This window comes from Ambystoma mexicanum, chromosome 6p (genome assembly GCF_040938575.1).
Source record: "Ambystoma mexicanum isolate Mex_15411 chromosome 6p, UKY_AmexF1_1, whole genome shotgun sequence".
In the NCBI taxonomy this organism is placed as follows: Eukaryota; Metazoa; Chordata; class Amphibia; order Caudata; family Ambystomatidae; genus Ambystoma; species Ambystoma mexicanum.
This window is the reverse complement of record NC_090935.1, coordinates 1,348,461,693-1,348,480,711: the sequence shown is the minus strand read 5'-3', so window position 1 is coordinate 1,348,480,711 and position 19,019 is coordinate 1,348,461,693. Positions and strand designations below refer to the sequence as shown.

General features: G+C 44.4%; 1 protein-coding gene across 9 annotated transcripts in view; it reads right to left on the bottom strand.

Moving 5' to 3' along the window:
* Positions 1 to 19,019, bottom strand: part of LOC138510403 (uncharacterized) — a 1,044,636-nt gene that overhangs the window by 42,641 nt on the left and 982,976 nt on the right. For all 9 annotated transcript variants that reach the window (XM_069626035.1, XM_069626036.1, XM_069626029.1 and 6 more), the window contains one exon: positions 18,091 to 18,129. In XM_069626035.1, coding sequence (XP_069482136.1) covers positions 18,091 to 18,129 — 39 coding nt within the window. The remainder of the gene's footprint in view (positions 1 to 18,090; positions 18,130 to 19,019) is intronic.

Below are 19,019 nucleotides of genomic sequence, written 5' to 3'. Positions count from 1 at the left end.
CACGCTGTTGGGGGGCTGAAAGGGACTATGGACATATGTGGTGGGGCTGCAAAAGAGTGCAAAATATTGGAGGGAAGTTCTATCGCGGATTAAAGGGGTAAATGGGATCAATAGGGAATTTCCCCCGTGGCGACTTCTGTTTGGGGTAATGCTGGACGCAGACGAGGGTGAAGACAGGCACATGGTAAGGGTAATGTTGGTGGCTGCCAGATGCTGGCGTGCCCAGATATGGAAAAATCCAAAGATGCCAGACGAAAGGGATTGGGTGGCAAAAGTGTGAGCCATATATGATATGGAATAGCTTATGCACCTGATTGACGAGTCCTGTACCAATATTCAGAGCCAGTGGGTGCCCTTCTTTGGGAAATATGGGCGTTGAAAAAAGTGGTGGGGAGGGGATGGGCCAGGAGTGGTTAGACCCAGGGACTGGTTAGCAAGGAGTGCCACGTCCCCAGAACTCTTGGTTCAGAGAGAGACTGCATGGGGATAACGGAGGGTGAAACATGGAGGGTGAAACACGGTAGGGTGATGGGAGGAAGGTGAATCAAGCCAGGAGGCTCCGAGGCCATCCGCTGGGAGGATTATTGTCACAGTGGAGGGGAGCCTAGCGAAAATAGCTTGAGTTGACTTCATGGGGGAATGGGGGTACGAGGTGCAACGGGACTAAGGGGGGCATATAGGGGTGAAGTGTTCTGCAGGTAGGGGAATTAATTTATGGACACTGGTTGGTCCGCAAACATGATCTCCTGCCTACAGACTGAATCACAGATGTTAGTCAACAGGGTGGGATTTAGAGGGGGGGAGTGTTATAGGGAAGCAGTGCTCATTCAAATTTTGTACTGTTATATTCAAAATGCCAATAAAGTTACATTTGCACGCAAAAAATATAATTTCTATTCTAAACAAATCCCACTGATATAGATTTGATCTTAGTCATTAAATTGTCCTGCTTCTTACTACCTATACAGACTTTCACAAAGACTTATTGAAGTAGAACAAGGGAATGTCGAACACCCCCCAAGCAATTAAACGTATATCAACATAAGTGTGTATCGGTGTGTTCCTGTGTGTGTGAGTGTAGTGTCTGTCTTATTAATATAGAATATTGATCAAACTTGCTGTTATTATAGCTTTTAAGACTTAATTGTAGTGACATGGGCTAAGTACTAACTTTGCTGTTAATCATGAAGTATATGCCCACGGATTTGGCATTTATCTGGTTATATGTCAACCTGGTAAAGTACATGTGGTAGCTGTAAAATAGTTTTAAATAATGAACTTTTCTTTGTGATTGGAAAATGAATAGGGGAATCACTATTGCATTTTGAATTTCCAGTCAAAAGTCGCTGCAAATGTATAATGAAATGTTTTTACTTGAATGCTAAAAAATTAGGAGCGAAACAAAAAGGGGTGAGGGATCAGTTGGTGTTAATTATTGAAGAAAACGTTTATCGATCTTGCTTATTGGCTTTGTATGGTTTGAATGCTCCCAGGTTCTTTAGGAAACGTTAAGTTATGTAGAGAATGTGTGGGTCATTGCATGCTGTCCTGATTAGAGCATATCTAGGGGTTTAAGAAGAATGGCCATTGCTTGTAAGGTTACTTTCTGTTTTTCCGTTCACAAGGACTAAGGGTTCCAAATTAATATTAGACAAACTCATCGGGTTATGTTTAGGGCAGCAAATAGGTAAAATGTTATATTCACAGTGGGAGCTTTAAACTAATATGGCGATCTGAATTATATTGAAGATACTGGTCCTGCATGTTAACTGAAAAATAGTGGAAGTCACAGACAATTAATGGGCATGTATCCGGTGATAAGAGGTCTTTTGTGGAAAAATACCATGTGAGGCGATAAAGATAGGGAAAGAAGGATTTCGTTACAGTTGATAAAGACAGAGTTTCCTGGAGCACCTTTCAGATGATGGCAAGTAGTGACACCACCAATAGCACTGCCCTATGGCTACAGAGCGGAAATGGAAGAATGACCTTACTAGCGTCTATTGCAATGGCAGCCAAGTAGCTGCCAATGGCAGATCAAACATTTTGAGGAAAGATCATCGAACACGGACTAATTACTTTCAATGTGTTCCACGATAGCGGGCATGTTTGGACTGTTCGAAATGTGTATGTTTAAGAAATGCAAAGAATAATTGTAAAAGGTTAGGCACGAGATAACTGACAAAGTAGAGATTATGTTTGGACCGTGCTGTTTACGAAAATGTGTTTAGGACTATTGCTGAGTGTCATGAAATAAAGTATAAGTGACATGTATGACAGAGTGGTTGATGTATTATGGAATTCTAAAGGGTGGCTAAACACAAACACAGGTTCTGTATTATCAGTCATTATTTGGGCGCAATATTACAATGCAGGCAACAGACTTTCGGAAGTGTGTGTAAAAATGTTAAATACATTACATGGTGTGATTTTAGGAAACGGTGGGGGGCCCAACTAGGGCAATGTGGATGGAGGGTAAGACCTCAATGGTTTGTGATGTATTCTCTTCAAAAAATGTTATACATTATATATGGCGAAGGGGCATATAGTATAAACAAGTGCCTTGAACACCTCACTTCTTCATAATGGGTGATGGGTGTTCATTTATATCCAGTTTTTTTCTCAATATAATGGTAGAATCACCAAATGGTTATAATCAGATTACAATACATGATGTCTTTCAATACCCTGGTATAAGCCAGTAAATCAATTTCTTATTACAGGCTACATATGACATCAGTAATCGAACTGTTATAGGAAAAGGAACTCACTGTCACTGTGTAATCCGTTATTAAAGTTGGGTTGTGACGTCACAGGGCATACCGCTTGAGCTAGCTGAGAGCAGAATTCCATCTGTCACTACAGCACTTAAATACAGAGGTGTCAAACTGTTCTAATTCCTTTCTTGCAAAATAGCTTTCTGGGACACTTTACAGCCATTGACTAATAAGGAACCATTTATGGTAGTATGTTCATTTTGTGCAGGACTGGAGTTTATTACGTAAGAGCAAGAATCTGCATGCTATTACTTGTTTGAAAGCACATAATGAAAACACTTGTGTATTTTATTAAACGGTTTGAACTATTTTTCATAAACACTTTAGAATCCGCATATTAGGTTATTGTTTTGTAACCCAAACATGTTACCCAAACATATATTCTATTAGTTATATGCATTAGCAACTGAAAGACCTATCACATTACATTAACCAAGGGGCCAGGTGTTAAAGTGGATGATTGTGTGTGACCATGTATTATAAGGAATAACCCTCCCCCTACCTTATGTAGAAAGGATACTGCAAGTCACCCCAGAGTTCTGTAACCTTATGAAGGAACTCCGCCTTCAGTCTCGTTCTTCTATGTGGTGACAGAATTCCTCAGTGACTTGCAATATCCTTATTAGGTATGATAGGGGGAACCATAGCCCATAAATAATATGAACATCATCAAGGGGCCGGGGGAGGGGGTTATAGAAACCTTTTTTAATAAGAAATGTCCTTGCTCAGGGTTACTTTTGGAACCTGCTCCAACCCAGTTTTGGAGATAAATCCAGCGAGCCCCACACTGGTATAACATCAGTTGAAGGTCTGCCGAATGCTGATTAGGAGGGAGCAATGCTACACGCCTATTGTGGTGTATATGCCAGACCCTGGGAGGCGCCAGGTATCTAGAAGGAGAGCCCAGATAGCCTGTAAAGGGATTGTAGCTTTGGCCTGGATGGTACGACTTTTAGCTCGTGGGTCAATGTTCCAGTTCTTGACAAAAACCTTAAGCAAGGGTGAAGAAATACTTGCTAGAAGGAGGGTATAAAAAGGTAACCTCAATGGCTGAGGAGGGTAACTTGTAGCTAAGGGGAGGGAAGATCAATGCCAAGGTTGCAGCAAGTCAAGGAGCGTGTTGTACGCTAGGGGCCTGATTCACGGAGTGTTTGCCAATGGGATTGTGCCATTATAAAATGCTTCTGTGAATGAGGCCCTATGCCTCTGGAACAGTGAAGTCAAAAACGAGCTTGAAGTTATGCCACAGAATGTGTCTTGGATTAGGGATTCCTGGAAGGACCAGTGGGCATCCAGGATACATCATGACACCTTTACGAATACCCTGTGTTTTTCAAGAGACTAATCCATACGTTAGTAAATAAGAAAGGGACTCCTCCATACTACTAAGTTCACTTGACATGTCGAGTTATCCATACTGACACCTTTAGTACACTGAACCCTTTTCAGTTTTAGTTTTGTCACGCGTCTTATAGGAGTTCATGCAACCTCACCTTTGGTTTCTAACTAAAAATGTTTATACAGTGTTTCTGACTTGTGCATTAAGTGTGACGAAGGAACACACTAATAGAAAAAAGATTGTTGAAAAGAGTGTGAAAAGCCACATTTGCATAATCAGTGCAGGCATGGGGAAACGATTTGCCTCATTTACATATTAATACTTCCCAACAGGTGGGAAGGTGAACACATTGTACTACTTTGAATCAAGTGGATTTCTGCTATTCAAGTACAATAATGTGAGTGCTGGTCACTGGTATGTTCCTTGTTGCCCTGCACACCTGGAAAGAGTGGGAACAGATTAGTATCTCCAACTCAACCTTTTAATCCAGCCAATCACATTCAAGAGATTCGAAAGCAAGCAACACTAAGAAAAGTCACTTATCTTATTATGTGTTGTGAAGTGGGACAGCCTCGATTTGTCACTGAGGTCACCACAAAGGTGACTCAAAGGTTCAGGAAGGACCGAAAGACCTTCATGTACACGTTTTCCCACCCTCCCACTGAGGGTTGAGTTACAGGGCTCAAACGTACCTCCACACTACACCAAGCATGGCCTTCACTGCCACTGACTCATTACTCATAGGAGTCAAGAGCTAAATGGTATTCTTAAACAATTCAGTGACTTTGAACATTTTCAAAAGTGTATTAGTTAGTCATCAATGTTTGCTGAAATCACTACAGACAGTTTGGCCGCCTCTAAAACTGACAAAGGTCTTTTGAGTAGTGCAATGTATTCGCCAAAGCTGCTCCTAATGGCAACTAATAGTTGGAATACCTGCAGGTCAACATGATTGCAGAACAGATGCAGGTACAAATATTACAAAAGTGTTAGTCGATGCATAGTTGCAGATGGTCCTGCGACTGACTAATTGCAATCATATAGAAGTTCAAAGGTTTGTCAAAAAGTAAATGAAGGCTGCAGATGAGATAAAATACATTTCCTGGCCACCTATAGCAAACCCAAACCACTCCTTGAAGAAAAAGACATAGATCTATTCCAAATTTGGGATAAGATGACTACAGAGATTGAAAAAGGGTATATAGAAAGAGTACATCCCTAAGTAAAAGCCTTTTGCTATAAAGATAGACCATAACAATGTAGGTATGATCCTTCTAAGCAAAATGGGAGCTTGCATCTGAAAACTTTACACCAGTGGGTCAAAGGGAGTGATTGTTATTAAAGCTAGTCGCTCCTGTCAAAGGGAAACAATCAGTCACATCAGCAAATCAACTTGTTTTCCCCCGGGAGAGGGAATAGAGGACAGTGGTAATGGTAGCAGTAATAAGATTAAGTAGCATGGACACAGGAAACAAACAAAAAGGGTTGCTGTGTTTTCAATGGCATTAAAAACAACTGGACAAAATGTGGTAAAAAAGGATTCGACCAGTTGAAATTCGACCAACAGACATAACCAAAAGATAAAACACCTACTTAGATCTGTCTTCCCTTGCATTCTCCTACTGAGAAATCAATCTCCAAATCAAGGACTTTCTTTTGTGCCTACTATGAGTTTATTCACATGAACATCTTCAGTGAATAGTGGATTCCTCAGAAACATTAGGTTGAAATATGTTTTCAGCCACCCCTCATATTGTGCCTTGGAAGATGTCACTCAACTTGGACTGCACATATACCCCTGCCCCTTCTACCAGTCCCAGTGCAGAAATCATCACATTACAGAACTGTTGCATGAGTTGGTCAAAATTGGGGGCAGCTGCCAGCACAGAGTAAAGAACATACTCTATGAGGTCCAATTGTCAGGAACATAATAGGGCATTCCAATAAAACAGGCCAACAAGGGAGACACATTTGTGATGATGGGCATGATACTATACAATCTGAATATTGGACATCAGCTATCAAACTGGATATATCCGATGCCCAGACAAGAGCTCACAGTGGAAATAGTTGCTAAGGTTCTGGAAAAAGCAGTTAGCCATACCTTGTGAATTATTAAGAAAGAAAGCCCATTTCTTTTCAACCTACTAAAGTATTGAATTAATCGAGGAACCCTCTTAACTGTGTCACAAGTTGTGCAAAAGATGCAAGAACAACTGCATGTTTAACTTAGTTTATTGTCATCACAGCGGGATGTATTCAGGCTCCCCAACATTGGCTACACATTTCTTTTGTGGTGTTTTGTTCTTCTTGGCATAGTCCACAGGAGACTTCTCCTGGCTTATCTGTGTCCTGGGCTAGTTCCCAGGTGATATTTCTGGCCTGTCTGTGTACTGGGTTAATCACCGGGTAACTCTTTTGGTTTGATTTCTCTTTTTCCTTGGCAAGGGCCTATGCCCTTTCTTTATCTTTCCTTAGGAGTTTTCTATTTATTCCTGATCAGGGGCCCTGCTCTATGTTGCCCTCCTTTCTGGTTCGTCATGGCTGCCACACTTTCTTTCTCTGGCCTGTCCTTGTGGGCTTTCTCCTCCTCTGAAATCAGGGCCTGCTCCTTTATTTCTCTGCCCCCTTTTTGGGTGCTTTGTCTTTCCCCAGGATTAGAGCTGATGCCATTTTTTTCTTCTCTCTGCTTGGGCACTTCTTCCTTCGCATGGTTCATGGCCTGTCCCATTTGCCGTCTCTTTGGGGGATTTCTCTATTTCTCGTTCTCCTTGATCTCAGCCTCTGCCATCTTGTTCTCTGTCCTCCTCTTAGTCTTTATCTTTTCTGCCCTCTTTGTCTGTGAGCCTTTTTGCTCAGTGTCTCTTGTCTAGGGTGATGCCTTCTGCCTTTCTTCCCTTTGCCCTTTCCTTGGCTGGAGCTTTGGTTAACCCCCACCCCTTTACCTCTCTATGGGTAGGCCATCTTCGTTAGATTCTCTTTTCTCCCTTGGATGCTCATTTCCCTCTTGCAACTCCTCCTTGGCCCCACCCCCAGTTTTACCTTTATGCTCATTGCCCAGACCACTGTCGCTACCTGTGTGTAAGACACTCCTTTAGGCACATCTCTCTGAGGAGAAAGTGATATGCACACCATTTTGTCATCATGGAATAAGCCAAATATCTTGCCCTCTTCTCCTCATCTATCTTTCCTTTCTGGGGATAGGATAGTCTGCTTGCCATCTTCTCCCTTTGGGAGTGAGCTGCTCTGATGCCCTAGTCTCCTTTTAAAAGGAGTTCTCCTCTGATCCTTTTATGTCTTCTTCTCTTCCACACTCTATCCTCTCCTCTCACTTCCCAGTTCTTTTCTCATTCTACCTCTTTGGTATCAGCTCATCTCCTGTCTTCCTCTCTGCCATTTCTCTCTTCTGCTCCACATTTATTGTCTATCATCTTCTCTTCCTTGCTGCCCAGGTATATGTCTCCTTTGCCCCACTCCATCTCTTCTCTCTTCTGCCCCACCTGTACCACCTCTCCTCCCATCCACTCTGCCTCTTCTTTCCTCTGGGTGTCTTACCTTGGCCTCTTTCTAGAGTTCCTACCTTGGTCTTTACTCTCTAGTTCTCAAAGATGTCCTGCTCCTCACTCTGAGTATTAGCTCCTCGTCTTCACAGTCCTCCCATCTTTATCCAAAAAGGTCCCCAGGGCCCCAACACTGAAACGTGCAAGCTTGCCACTCCACACACTGCTGTCTTGGAAGCTGGCTCTAACAAAGGGCTTGTATTTAATAGTTTCTTGCTGATTGGCTGGAGGAGTCATGTGCCCTCTCCGAGTAAGTGTTGTGGATGTGCTTTGTTCCATCATTTCTTTGAAAGTTGTGGGTGGAAGGTTTGGAGAGGGTATTGGGATGTGGGGGTTGTGTTGGTGACCGTTTCGGAGGCTACATTGCTGACCGATACAATTAAAGATGCACCGGCTTATCTATGAGAGAGCATTTGTTTAATTGGTTATGAAAGTGGGATGAGTAGCGCCTCCTTTGTCCAGATCGAAGCCAGGCAGCCAACCCTGTGCCAGGGTGAGAAGAAACCGATAAGTGGAGCCATGACTATCCAGAAATGTTCAATGAATAGAAGGGGGAATTGAAGAACTTCAAGCATTACAACAGACTCAAGGCCAACACTCATCATGTGATCAACAAAGCGTGCTGCATACTGCATAGTCAGCAAGATAGCCTCCGTCCAGAGCTGGGCACACAGCTACAAAGAGGAGTTATCAAGGATTTTGAGGGCTCTGAATGGCTGGCTCCTGTTTTTCTGGTTGCCAAACCCAAAGGCAAAATAAAAGAATAAGAGATTGCATCGACCTCGGGCACCCCAATAATTCTATTGGAGTTGACAGACATCCGATGGACATCATTTCAGAGGCTCTGTCTTCATTGGACCAGGCCAAATCTGCTTCCCAACAAGTTCGACTGTCCAAGAACACACAACCGCTATTACTTACACTGCTCAGGGCCTTCATATTCTGCCAAATGTCTTTGGGTTCACTTTGGTTATGGAAAATGTTGTCAGAAATCTTCATAACACAGTGGATTTTCAGGACAATGTAATGGTGTATGGGCTGTCTGAGAAACATCATTGCACTCAGAAAAGTGTGCTAGACCTACTGAAGAATACAGTTCTCACAGTTCAGAGGGAGGAATTTAAATTAGGAGTGCTTGAGGTGGAGTATTTAGGACATGTGCTGTCAGCTGCTGGACTGAGACCCGGGACTGGGTTGTTTTTTTCCATTAGATTGGCACCTGCTTCGAGAGCAATCAGCTATTTTTCTTCCTCAGCCTCGCAGAGCATTCCTGTAGATTTGTAAAATTCCTAGCTGCCAACACCATGACCTTGAGGCTCCTGAAAAATAGGGTGTGGGTTTATTTTGGTCTGAGGACTGTAACCATTCCTTTCACCGTATCAAAAATGATATTGCCAATGCTCCCACCCTGGGTAGATTTGTTCCTGGTGACACATATTCTCTCAGTTGATTCCAGTTTTCTGGGCCTGGATGCCACCCTTACTCAGGTCATCTTCAGAGGAAAAACATGGTAGCCTTTGCCTTCAGGACTCCAAAGAGGTGCAATGTAACTAATCAATGGTTGTGTGAGAGATCTCTTCCATGAATCAGGCTATTCACCACCTTAAGTTCTATCTCTGGGGTTACCACCTTAAGTTCTATCTCTGGGGTTACAAATTCACAGTCCTTACTGACCACAAGCCTCTGGTGCAGGTGTCAGGGCTGGTTCAATGTGTTGCTTCACATTTCTAGATGATTATTATTTCTGCAGTGTTTGTTTTCATATTGGTCTATCTCCCCAGTGTTAAAAATGTGGTAGTAGAAAGTTTGTCCCACCTCCCCATGACATCCAAATGCTGGTATGATATGATATGGCATTTATAACGCGCCTATACACAAGTGTTTCAAGGCACAACCAGGCAAGGGAGGGGGAATAGAGGGCAGACAGAGTCAACATTCTTACTAGGCCAGGTGACATTGAGATCGTGCAAGTGCAGGGGAGAGCGGAGGGGAAAGGTGCAGGGGGAGAGGAGGAGGGGGCAGTGCAGTACATAGGATAACAGTAAAATAAATAAGACAATAAATAAAAAGTGCGGCCAGCTGATGGCAAGTGCAAGGGTAAGTGCAGACATCAGGTGTCAAGTGCAGGTAGGGGGCTGTAGGGATACAGAAACAGTCCCCTAGTGCAAGCAAGGGTTGCCAGGAGGCAGTGCAGGTGTGCAACTGGCAGGGAGAGGACCTGGGACTGAGATCAGAGGGTAGCCAGGTAACCAGTGCAGTTTCAGTTTGAGCCAAGAGATCAGCATGGGAGAAGAGGAGAGAAAGCAGAAGCAAAGAGGAAGGTCTTGAGGTGCTTCCGGAACCGGAGATGGTTCTCCTCAAGTTTCAGAGAGGCAGGGAGGCTGTTCCAGAGGGAGGCCCCCGCAGGAGAAAGAGATCTACCACCAACCTGTTGCTTGGAGAAGCGACTAACTCCGAGGGAGTTGGAGGCGGATGAGAGAAGAGCTCGAGGAGGAAGATATTTAGGAAGAGAGAGTTGAAGGTATTGAGGTCCCAGAAGGCCTTATGGACAATGCAGAGGCTTTTGAATTTAATACTCGCCACCACTGGGAGCCAGTGCAGAGATTTAAGTCCTGGAGAGATACAATCACTGGGCTTGAGGACAAGGACAAGTCTCGCAGTCCTGTTTTGGATGAGTTGCACAGGGCGGAGAGTAGAGGCAGGCAGACTTAGAAAGAGGCTGTTGCAGTAGTCCAGCCTAGAGAGAACCAGAACTCTGGAGACAGTGAGCTTCTGGGGGAAGGAGAGGAACGGAAGAATACCTCTGCGGAGGTGCAGCTGGTAGTGTGACTTCTTAGAGACGTCATAGATGTGAGGAGAGAAGGAGAGTGTGAAGGCAAAGATGACTCTGAGGTTTTTTGCTACACAGTTGGGAGCAGAAAGATGGCCGAAGAGTGGCCGGCCAGAGAGTGACAGGAAAGGAGGGAGCAGGTGTGCCGATGAGGAGAATCTCGGTTTTACTGGCATTAAGGCAGAGATCATTGGCAGCACACCACTCCTGGATAGCAGACAGACAGTCAGAGATGAGAGAAGGAGAAGAGGTGGCAGAAGGGAGCCTGAAAATAAGTTGAGTGTCATCCGCATAGCACTGAAAGCTGTGGCAGAGAGCGGCAATGCAGTGGGCAAGAAGTGCCAGGTATTGGTTGAACAGCCAGGGAGAGAGGTTAGACCCCTTGGGAACACCACAGGTAGAGACAGAGATAGAGTAGAGGAAGGACCCAAGTTGGAACTGGGAGGGTCGATCGGAGAGGAAAGAAGTTAGCCAAACCAGGGCCTGATCGTTATCACGGAGACGTTGAGCAGGATGACATGGTTGACCTGTCAAAGGCAGAAGAGAGATCAAGTAAGATGAGGACACGGGGTGTTGGAATCAAGGTTGGAGAGCAGGTCTTCACGGATGCTCAGGAAAGAAGTTTCTGTGCTTCTGGCAGCTCTGAAGCCAGACTGATAGTCAAGAAGACAACCAACAGATTCAGTGTGAAGACTAAGCTGGGAGATGGCCAGATTTTCCAGGAGGTTCCCCAGGAAAGGAGTGATGGGGATTGGGCAATAGTTAGCCGGGCAGGAAGGGTCGGCAGAGGGTTTCTTAAGATGGGCGTGCACAAGGGAGTGCTTCAGGTGGGAGGAGAAGACTCCAGTGGCGAAGGAGTGGTTGCAGAAGTCAGCCAGAGCAGGAGCCAGGGTGTCAATGTGGTCCTTGATGGTTTTGGAGGAACAGAGGTGAACCTTTTTTGACAAGACTTTCATAGAGCGGACTTGTCTAGAAACCTTGTCTGGGGAGAACAGGGGAAAGGCAGAGAAGGAGTGAGGAGAGGTGGCTGAAAAAGGGCCAGAGGAATAGCAGGGAGAAGAGCGAGGAGGGGTAGAGGAAGAGAGAGGAGAGAATGTCCTGTGTTTTTTTAGATGAAATGAGGAGCCAGGGCCGTGCAGAGGGCCTGGGAGGGAACAGGAGAGGTAGAGACTGCAGCAGGATTGGCCAGCTCCTTGCAGATTTTAGAAAGTTCGTTAGATGCTGCAGAGACACGGGCTTGGATGTGGGCTCTCTTCTTGGTGTGGACAGAGAGCCATTATTGCCTATGGAGCAGGCAGCAGGCCAGTTTGTCAGAAAATGTACCGGAAGCACACCATTTCCTCTCAGCCACCCTGCACTTGCGTTTAAGGGTGACGAGGTCTGAGTCGTACCAAGCATTGCATTTGGCTTTGGGCTTCAAATGGATCCTCATGACAGGGGCAAGAACATCAAGAGTATCGAATATAGCAGAGTGGAGCATGGAAAGGGCTGTGCCAGGGTGTGAGTCAGCCAAGAGAAGAAGGGTGGGTGAGAAAGTGGCGGCGAAGGCCTCAACTGACTCACGCTTCAAGGGTCGGATAGGCAGGTGGCAGAGCTGGAGTTGGCTTGGCCTGAGGGGTAGAGAGGGTGAGATGGGAGGAAAGGAGAAAGTGATCCCTCCATGAGAGAGGAGTGGTGAGAGGGATCGAAAGAGGAAGGTCTGAAGGGATAAGAACATCCAAAGTGTGCCCTGCAGAGTGAGTCAGGCATGAGAGGAGAATAGAGAGTGAGAGAGAGTTGCAGAGGTCGCGAAAGAGACAGGAAGCACCCAGGTGGTCTCCAAAAAGGAGGAGTTGAGTGGTCAAAACCAGGAGGGAAGAGGAGAGATACGCCCACTCAGAGAGGAAGGAGGGGATCTGGTCAGGTGGCCGATAGATGGTAGCCACAGTAAGGGAATGGCCAGGAGAGAGAGAGAGAGAGAGAGAGAGAGAGAGCCTGCAGACGAGGCATCCGAAAGCTGAGTAGACCTGCGTAGGAATGATAGAGGCAGGAATCCACTCAGGAAAGATCAGGGCTACACCCCCTCTGGAACGGTTGGATCTGGGCACGGAGAGGATCTTGAAGCCATCAGGGAGGAGAGCGTCAAAGTTTGTGACAGAGCTGGTCCTGAACCATGTCTCAGTGAGACCGATGACATCGAGGTCCAGTTCCTCCAGGAGGCGGCAGATGTCAGAGGAGTATCTGACAGCTGAGCGAGAGTTGAGAGTGGCAATATGGAGAAGTTTGCCATCCTTGAAAGACTTCTGGGGAGGGGTACAAATCAGAGGTACACCCTGCAGAGGGGTAGAAGAAGCCCAAGGGGGGCAGAATAGGAGGGAGGAGAGGGCAAGGAAGCCAAGTCAATTTCATCACAAAACAGCCCTCCTACTCCCAAAAGTTCCATCTTTGCAGAAGAGTTTGTATGATATTTGTATGACAGTTGGTCAGCTAATTTCTTGGTTGGGTTTGAGATCCACTTCCCTGAGAGGCTGCCTCGCAAACTTGATGAATTGAAAAAAGTTGTTAGTAGGAATTTCAACAAAGTGCAACCTAAAGATTTAATTGAGTGTCTAGATACTCTCATGGACTCTAATACAGATTTGGGTACTCCATGTGCTCTGGCTGCCTCTTATAAAATGCATCTTTTTAAGGCACTAGATTAGGTAGCTCCCATGAAACTCAAAACTGTGAGAGATGGCTTAACTAATAGTTGGTTTACACCAGCACTCGAAAGTCTAAAAAAAAAGAAAAGGGAAGCAGAGCGTATATGGCTTAAGTCCAAAGCTGATCTAAATAAGATAGCATTGAAGTCTTAGACAAGAGCTACAGATTGGCAATCTTTATGGCAAAAAAGATTTCTTTAATACCCACATTGAGAATGCAGAAAATAGCACTAGGACAATCTTTCGAATATACAAAAAGTTAGAGAGCCCAAATATACAACGGAAGTCTTTCAACCCTAGCAACGAAGATTGCATTAGAGTTCATTAGGCCTTTGTAGAGAAGGCCAGCTTGGACCATAAAAAACTTGCATGTAACCTGGGTTCGGGTGTACAATCTAAACTGTTGGAAACTAAGGAAAGCTGTACTCAGTCAAACTTTGAATTTAAATCAGTCACTGTCACTGAAATAAAGAAGGTTCTTGAAAACATGCATCATTCTACATGCTATGGCGATACTATTCCATCCAAACTTGTCTTAGGAAACTCTCAAATCTTTACCCCTTTCCTGACGTGATTTGTGAACGCTACGTTTTCATATAATACTGTGCCGGACATCATTAAAAAGATTGTGGTAACTTCCCTCTTAAAAAAAGATGGTCTGAACCCGAGAAATGTTGCAAACTTGAGTCCAATTACAAATGTCCCCTTGCTCTTGAAAATGGCCAACAAGATTGCCTCTGCACAGTTTCAGGAACACCTAGAATGCTCTGCTATCCTTCAGTCAAGACAATCCGAGATTAGGCCGCACCATGGCACAGAAAGTACCTTGTTGGACCTCCAAACCCAAATGCTAGACACTATAGACATAAGCAAAACTTGGTTGTTAGTGTTATTAGACCTAGCAGTATTTGATCTCTTTGATCATGAGTGCCTCCTAGAAACCTTACTAACTACGGGAGGCTGCTCGGAGAATGCAGTAAGTTGGATTCGCTCCTTCTTAAATAATAGGAAAACTTGAGCGCAATGGGGTAATGCTTTATCTGATCCAGCTACACTAATCTCCAGAGTTTCTCAAGGTGCATGCTTAACAAGGTGCATGTTTATCAATCAGCTCTTTTCAATGTATGTATGCATTAAACCTCTCTGCAATAAACTTACTGGAATGGGGGTGCAATTCACTCCCTATGCAGATGGCACCCAGCTGTTCATAGAGCTGAGTGGTAACTATAGCAATGATTCGGACAGACTAACCTCCACTTCTGACTCCGTCAATCACTGGATGTGATCACATTGGATGTGCTTGAATAGTTCAGAAACTCATCTTATGATCTTTGGATCTTCACAGGCTAGAGCTGAGCTTGGCCCCAGGTATTCAAACTTTAATGTTAAGGGGGGCAGTACTTCAGTTCAGAACAAGGTGAAAACATTGGGTGTTTTTTTGGTCTTCCCTTGGTGCTGAAACACATGCTGAACGTATTGCTAGAAGCTCACAATATCACCAGAGACCGCTGAGACAAATAAAGCCTTTTGTCTCCAGTGAAAACGGCGATACTTTAGTGAGGGACATGAGTACTGCACATGAGTACATGAGTACTGCAACACACTTTTGAGTGGAGCTCGTAAAAGCAGTATTCAAAGGCTTCAGGTAAAGTGCAGTAGTCAGAATTGTTTAGAGCATCCCCAGGGGAGTACATGTCTCTGACTCGAGTATGGATTTACACTAGAGTGCAGTTTAAAGTAAACACACTGACTCATAAATGCCTCTATGGTGCAGCCCCCTCTTATCTCAAACAAGGTCCGGTGCAATATGAACCAAGAAGAGCCTTACGCTCCTACAATACTAATCGCTTGGTGTGTTCTAGCGGATGAGGGGGAATGGCTGCTTCTTTCTTCTTCAAGCAGCACTTGCTTTGAATACTCTTCCAATCGATTTGCAAGAAGAAAGGAATCTTTTTTTCTTTAGGGAACGCCTGAAGACTTGTTTATTTAAGTAATTTGCCTGCTCTGACCTATACGGCGTCCTGTTTTATTTTGATGTTATCCTTTGTGTTGATGTGCTCCCTGATGTCTCTGGCACATTATAAATAAATGTATGTATGTATGCCGACTTGTTCTAGCCTGGTGGGTAGGGAGAAGTGCTGTGCATATGCTTTGTTTCTTCCATGTCTTGGAATGTTTTGCGTGGACTGCTTGCGATGGGTTCTTTAATGTGGGGGTTGGGTGGGTGGCCATTGGAGAGATTGCATTGATGGAGGATGCAATGAAAGATGGTCCTCCTTACCTACGAGTGAGCCTTTGCTTCACAGCATTCTCAGTGACTCAGATGTTTTGTAGTCAAGGCTCTCTGAAGGAAGTAAATGAGTAGGCCAGCCTCCATCTTGGATCTCTTTCCTATTTGTTCTTTTCTGGCAGGTGAGCTGCAGCTGCTGCTCTCTCTCCCTGCCTGTTTCAGGATAGCCACTAACCTGTGGGGTTCGATGTGGCCCTCCTCTTTGGCCAGCAGTTCAATGTGCGAAGAGTAAAGTCCTATATGAGGAGTGGGGAGGCTGAAAACATGTTTTTCCTTATTTTCTTTGTAGTAGGTGTTTCTCTCCTTGATTCTAGAAGCAATGTTTTCTGGAGACTCTCGCCCCCTCGTCTATGCAGCTGTGAGCGAAGCATTACTTTGGAGAGGGGTGCATGTCTTTGTGAATGTCCTTTTCAGGGGTGGGAAGCATTTATGTAGGGTTCTCCTGCCGTTCCCTGTTCTTCCTCTCTTTAAATCTGCAATTGAGTTTTCTGAATCTGTTGCAGCATTCCCCTCTCCAAGAAAGTGATTATGGGAAATACAGTTCTTCCGTGGTCGGTTTGGTAACAGAGTCTGGGAAATTTGGGATTGTGAAAAGTTCTAAGTCATTCTTCCAGGCTTTGGGGACATGCCTGGGGCGGTTGTAGGTCAAATGGCCGAATCTAAATGGTCGACAGGACAAATGGTCGACACCAAAAGGTCGACAGGTCAAATGATCAAATTATTTTTTTTGTTTTTTCAAATGTTTTTTTTTTGGGGGGGTCCCCCCAACACCCTTTTTTTTTGCTAAAAACCCCTTTTTTCCCTAAACGAAAACCTAAAAAAATATATCTAACTAAAACAAAAATTCAATCATTTGTCCTGTCGACCAAATTGTGTCGACCATTTGTCTAGACACCGCCTGAGGCTTCCCTGTAGCCTTCCATCTCTGGAACATACAGTTCAATCTTGCAAATCCATTCTAGGGGTTCCCTCTAATAAAGCAGGCAATTTTGGGAGACATATTACCTTAATGCTGTGTTTTCCGAAATTGTCTGGGTGAGTTGACTGGGGAATATAACCTTAAGTATTACAGCTATCAAGTATGCGGTGGCATCATTCCTTGGGCCATGTGACGATGACCACATGGTGCCCTTCTCATAGTTGTCAGATTTAAGGGGTCATTTCTGTTTTGGAACCTCCCATCACTGCATACAACCATTTCCCTATGTATGTACTGTAGGAATTATGTCTGGATCACTTGTGTAGGCCAAGAATAACTTTATTACTTTCCTGAAATGTATTATTCACGGTTTTATAAATGTAAATTACACACTGTGGGGTATATTCTTGAAATAATGTTTGAGCCCTGAAAGAAAGTGGGGAGTTTGATCTTCTACCTAATGATAGCTGAAACACGTGTATACATTACTGTGTGTTGTATCATCGGATGATGTCTTCTGAGTTGCAGGAATTGGCACTTGTCTGAGACAAATTTAGTGGCATAACCAAGAACGTATTTAAATCTCTGGTGTAAACAAAAATGGATATTTGTATGATATGTGCTATGGTTGCAATCTGCATTTGTGAATGGAAGTGAGATCCAGAAAAATGTTGGTCATGCCTGTCTGTGTTCATATTTTAGGATGCAGCTATGTAAAGCACTTGAATACATATTGGAACTTTATGACAAATGCATAATGGATTATGAGTATCTCGAGTAAATGTGTATTCATCTTTATGCCTTGTTTTATTTTTAAATGTAGTTAAGAAAATGAATCATTGACGTGCATTACATGCAAGTAAACATTAAAAATGGCCTATAAATAGTCCTACAGGGTAATTCTTTTTTTCTCATATTGGCACTAGACAAGTGGTTCACATGCTTCACCCAGTGTTTCATAGATCCTAAAAGTCTTGCTTTAATCGTACTGGGGTACTAACAGAATGTTTTCTCGAATTGAGATATGGCAGTGAACCCGTTTCTCAATTCAAGAAAAAAAAGAAAAAAACATGGCCGCCAGGGATGGAGGGAGCAGGGACTGCACACAGTCCCTTCTCCCTTTCCATGGCAGCCATTAAAAAGATAGAAAAAAATAAACAGACAAAATGGCCAGCATGGAAGGGGCGAGGCTCTTCTCCCTTTCCATGGTGGCCTGATGAGGAAAGTGAAGGAACTCTGCAGGAAGTGGAGCTCTGGGACTACAGCCAGTGAGTCTTTATTGGCTGTGTAAGAACCTGGCGTGGGCCAATCAGATTGTTTCTAACAATCTGGTTGTCCCTTGTCGGGTACTACAGTACTTTTGTTGCACTAATAAAACACAAAAACTAACAAGGCTGAGATATATTGTCAATAGTTTGGGGAGTGAAAGGCAGTTTTTTTAACAAATCAAAACATGTTATCCAAGGACTGGAATACAAGCATGTGACGTTTCAGAGGATCTTCAATTTCTGCTTCAGATATCACCTTTTCCCCTACATTTCAACATGCAATTCCAGACCTGACCCATAATGAGAAAACACATACATGCAGACAACAGAAATTATGAGAAAAAACACATTAGAACATACAATATATGGATGGCAACCCCTCTTTATTAACTAAGATGTTTGTAGGCACAGAAATGCACAACATACCTGAGGAAAGGTTTCGGGTGGGATATCAATTGACATATCCTGAAATAAATAAAAAAACAATGTTGAAAAACAATTTGGTTACTAATTCTTCAGTCCATTTTTTATTTTCATTGTATTTATTGAACATATGTATGGTGCCTACACAGTAGAAAGTGTTTCCAGGCGCCACAAGACTAAGGGGGCAGGGACCAGAGGAGGATAAAAAAAACAATAAACGTCCTACTAGGCCTTGCAACATTCGTATCGTGCAAGTGCAGCAACAGGAGGTGCAGGGTGGATGGTGGAGAGGCAGGGGAAGGTAAGGGCAGGGTAAGGGGAGTGGTGCAGGAGGGAAGGGGCGCCAGTGGCTTGGAAGTTCTAGGAGAGCCTGGGGGGCAAGTGCTAGGTGAGGCCTGGAGGGCAAGTGCTATGGGGGAAGGGTGAGGGTCAAGTAGTCTGAGGAGTGGGGGGTGAACCAGACTGAGTAGTTTGATCAGGGAATGGTGCCCGAAGGCAAGTGCAGGGTGCTGAGGGAGACTGGTCAGGGCAGGGGCCTGGCCCCTCTGTGATTCAGAAGGGACCAGGCAGCCAGGCATATCAGCAGAGGGATGTTAGCAAGGATGGGGGAGAGGGAAGGAGGAGGAGAAGAGGAAGGCCTTGAGAAGCTTCCGTAACTTAAGAAGATCAGGATCAAGACTAATAGGGCCAGGGAGGCTGTTCCAGAGGGAGGTTCCTGCAGAAGAAGAGATCTATTCCCCACTCTCTGGAGAAATGTCTGACTTGAAGAAAGTCAGAGCTGGTGCACCGAAGGACTCTAGCAGGGCAGTATTTAGTGAGAGAAAGTTGAATGTAGCCTGGTCCCAGGACCCAGAAAGCCTTGCGGATGATGCAGAGGGTCTTGAATTTGATCCTTGCATTCACCGGGAGCCAGTGGAGAGATTTAAGGGCTG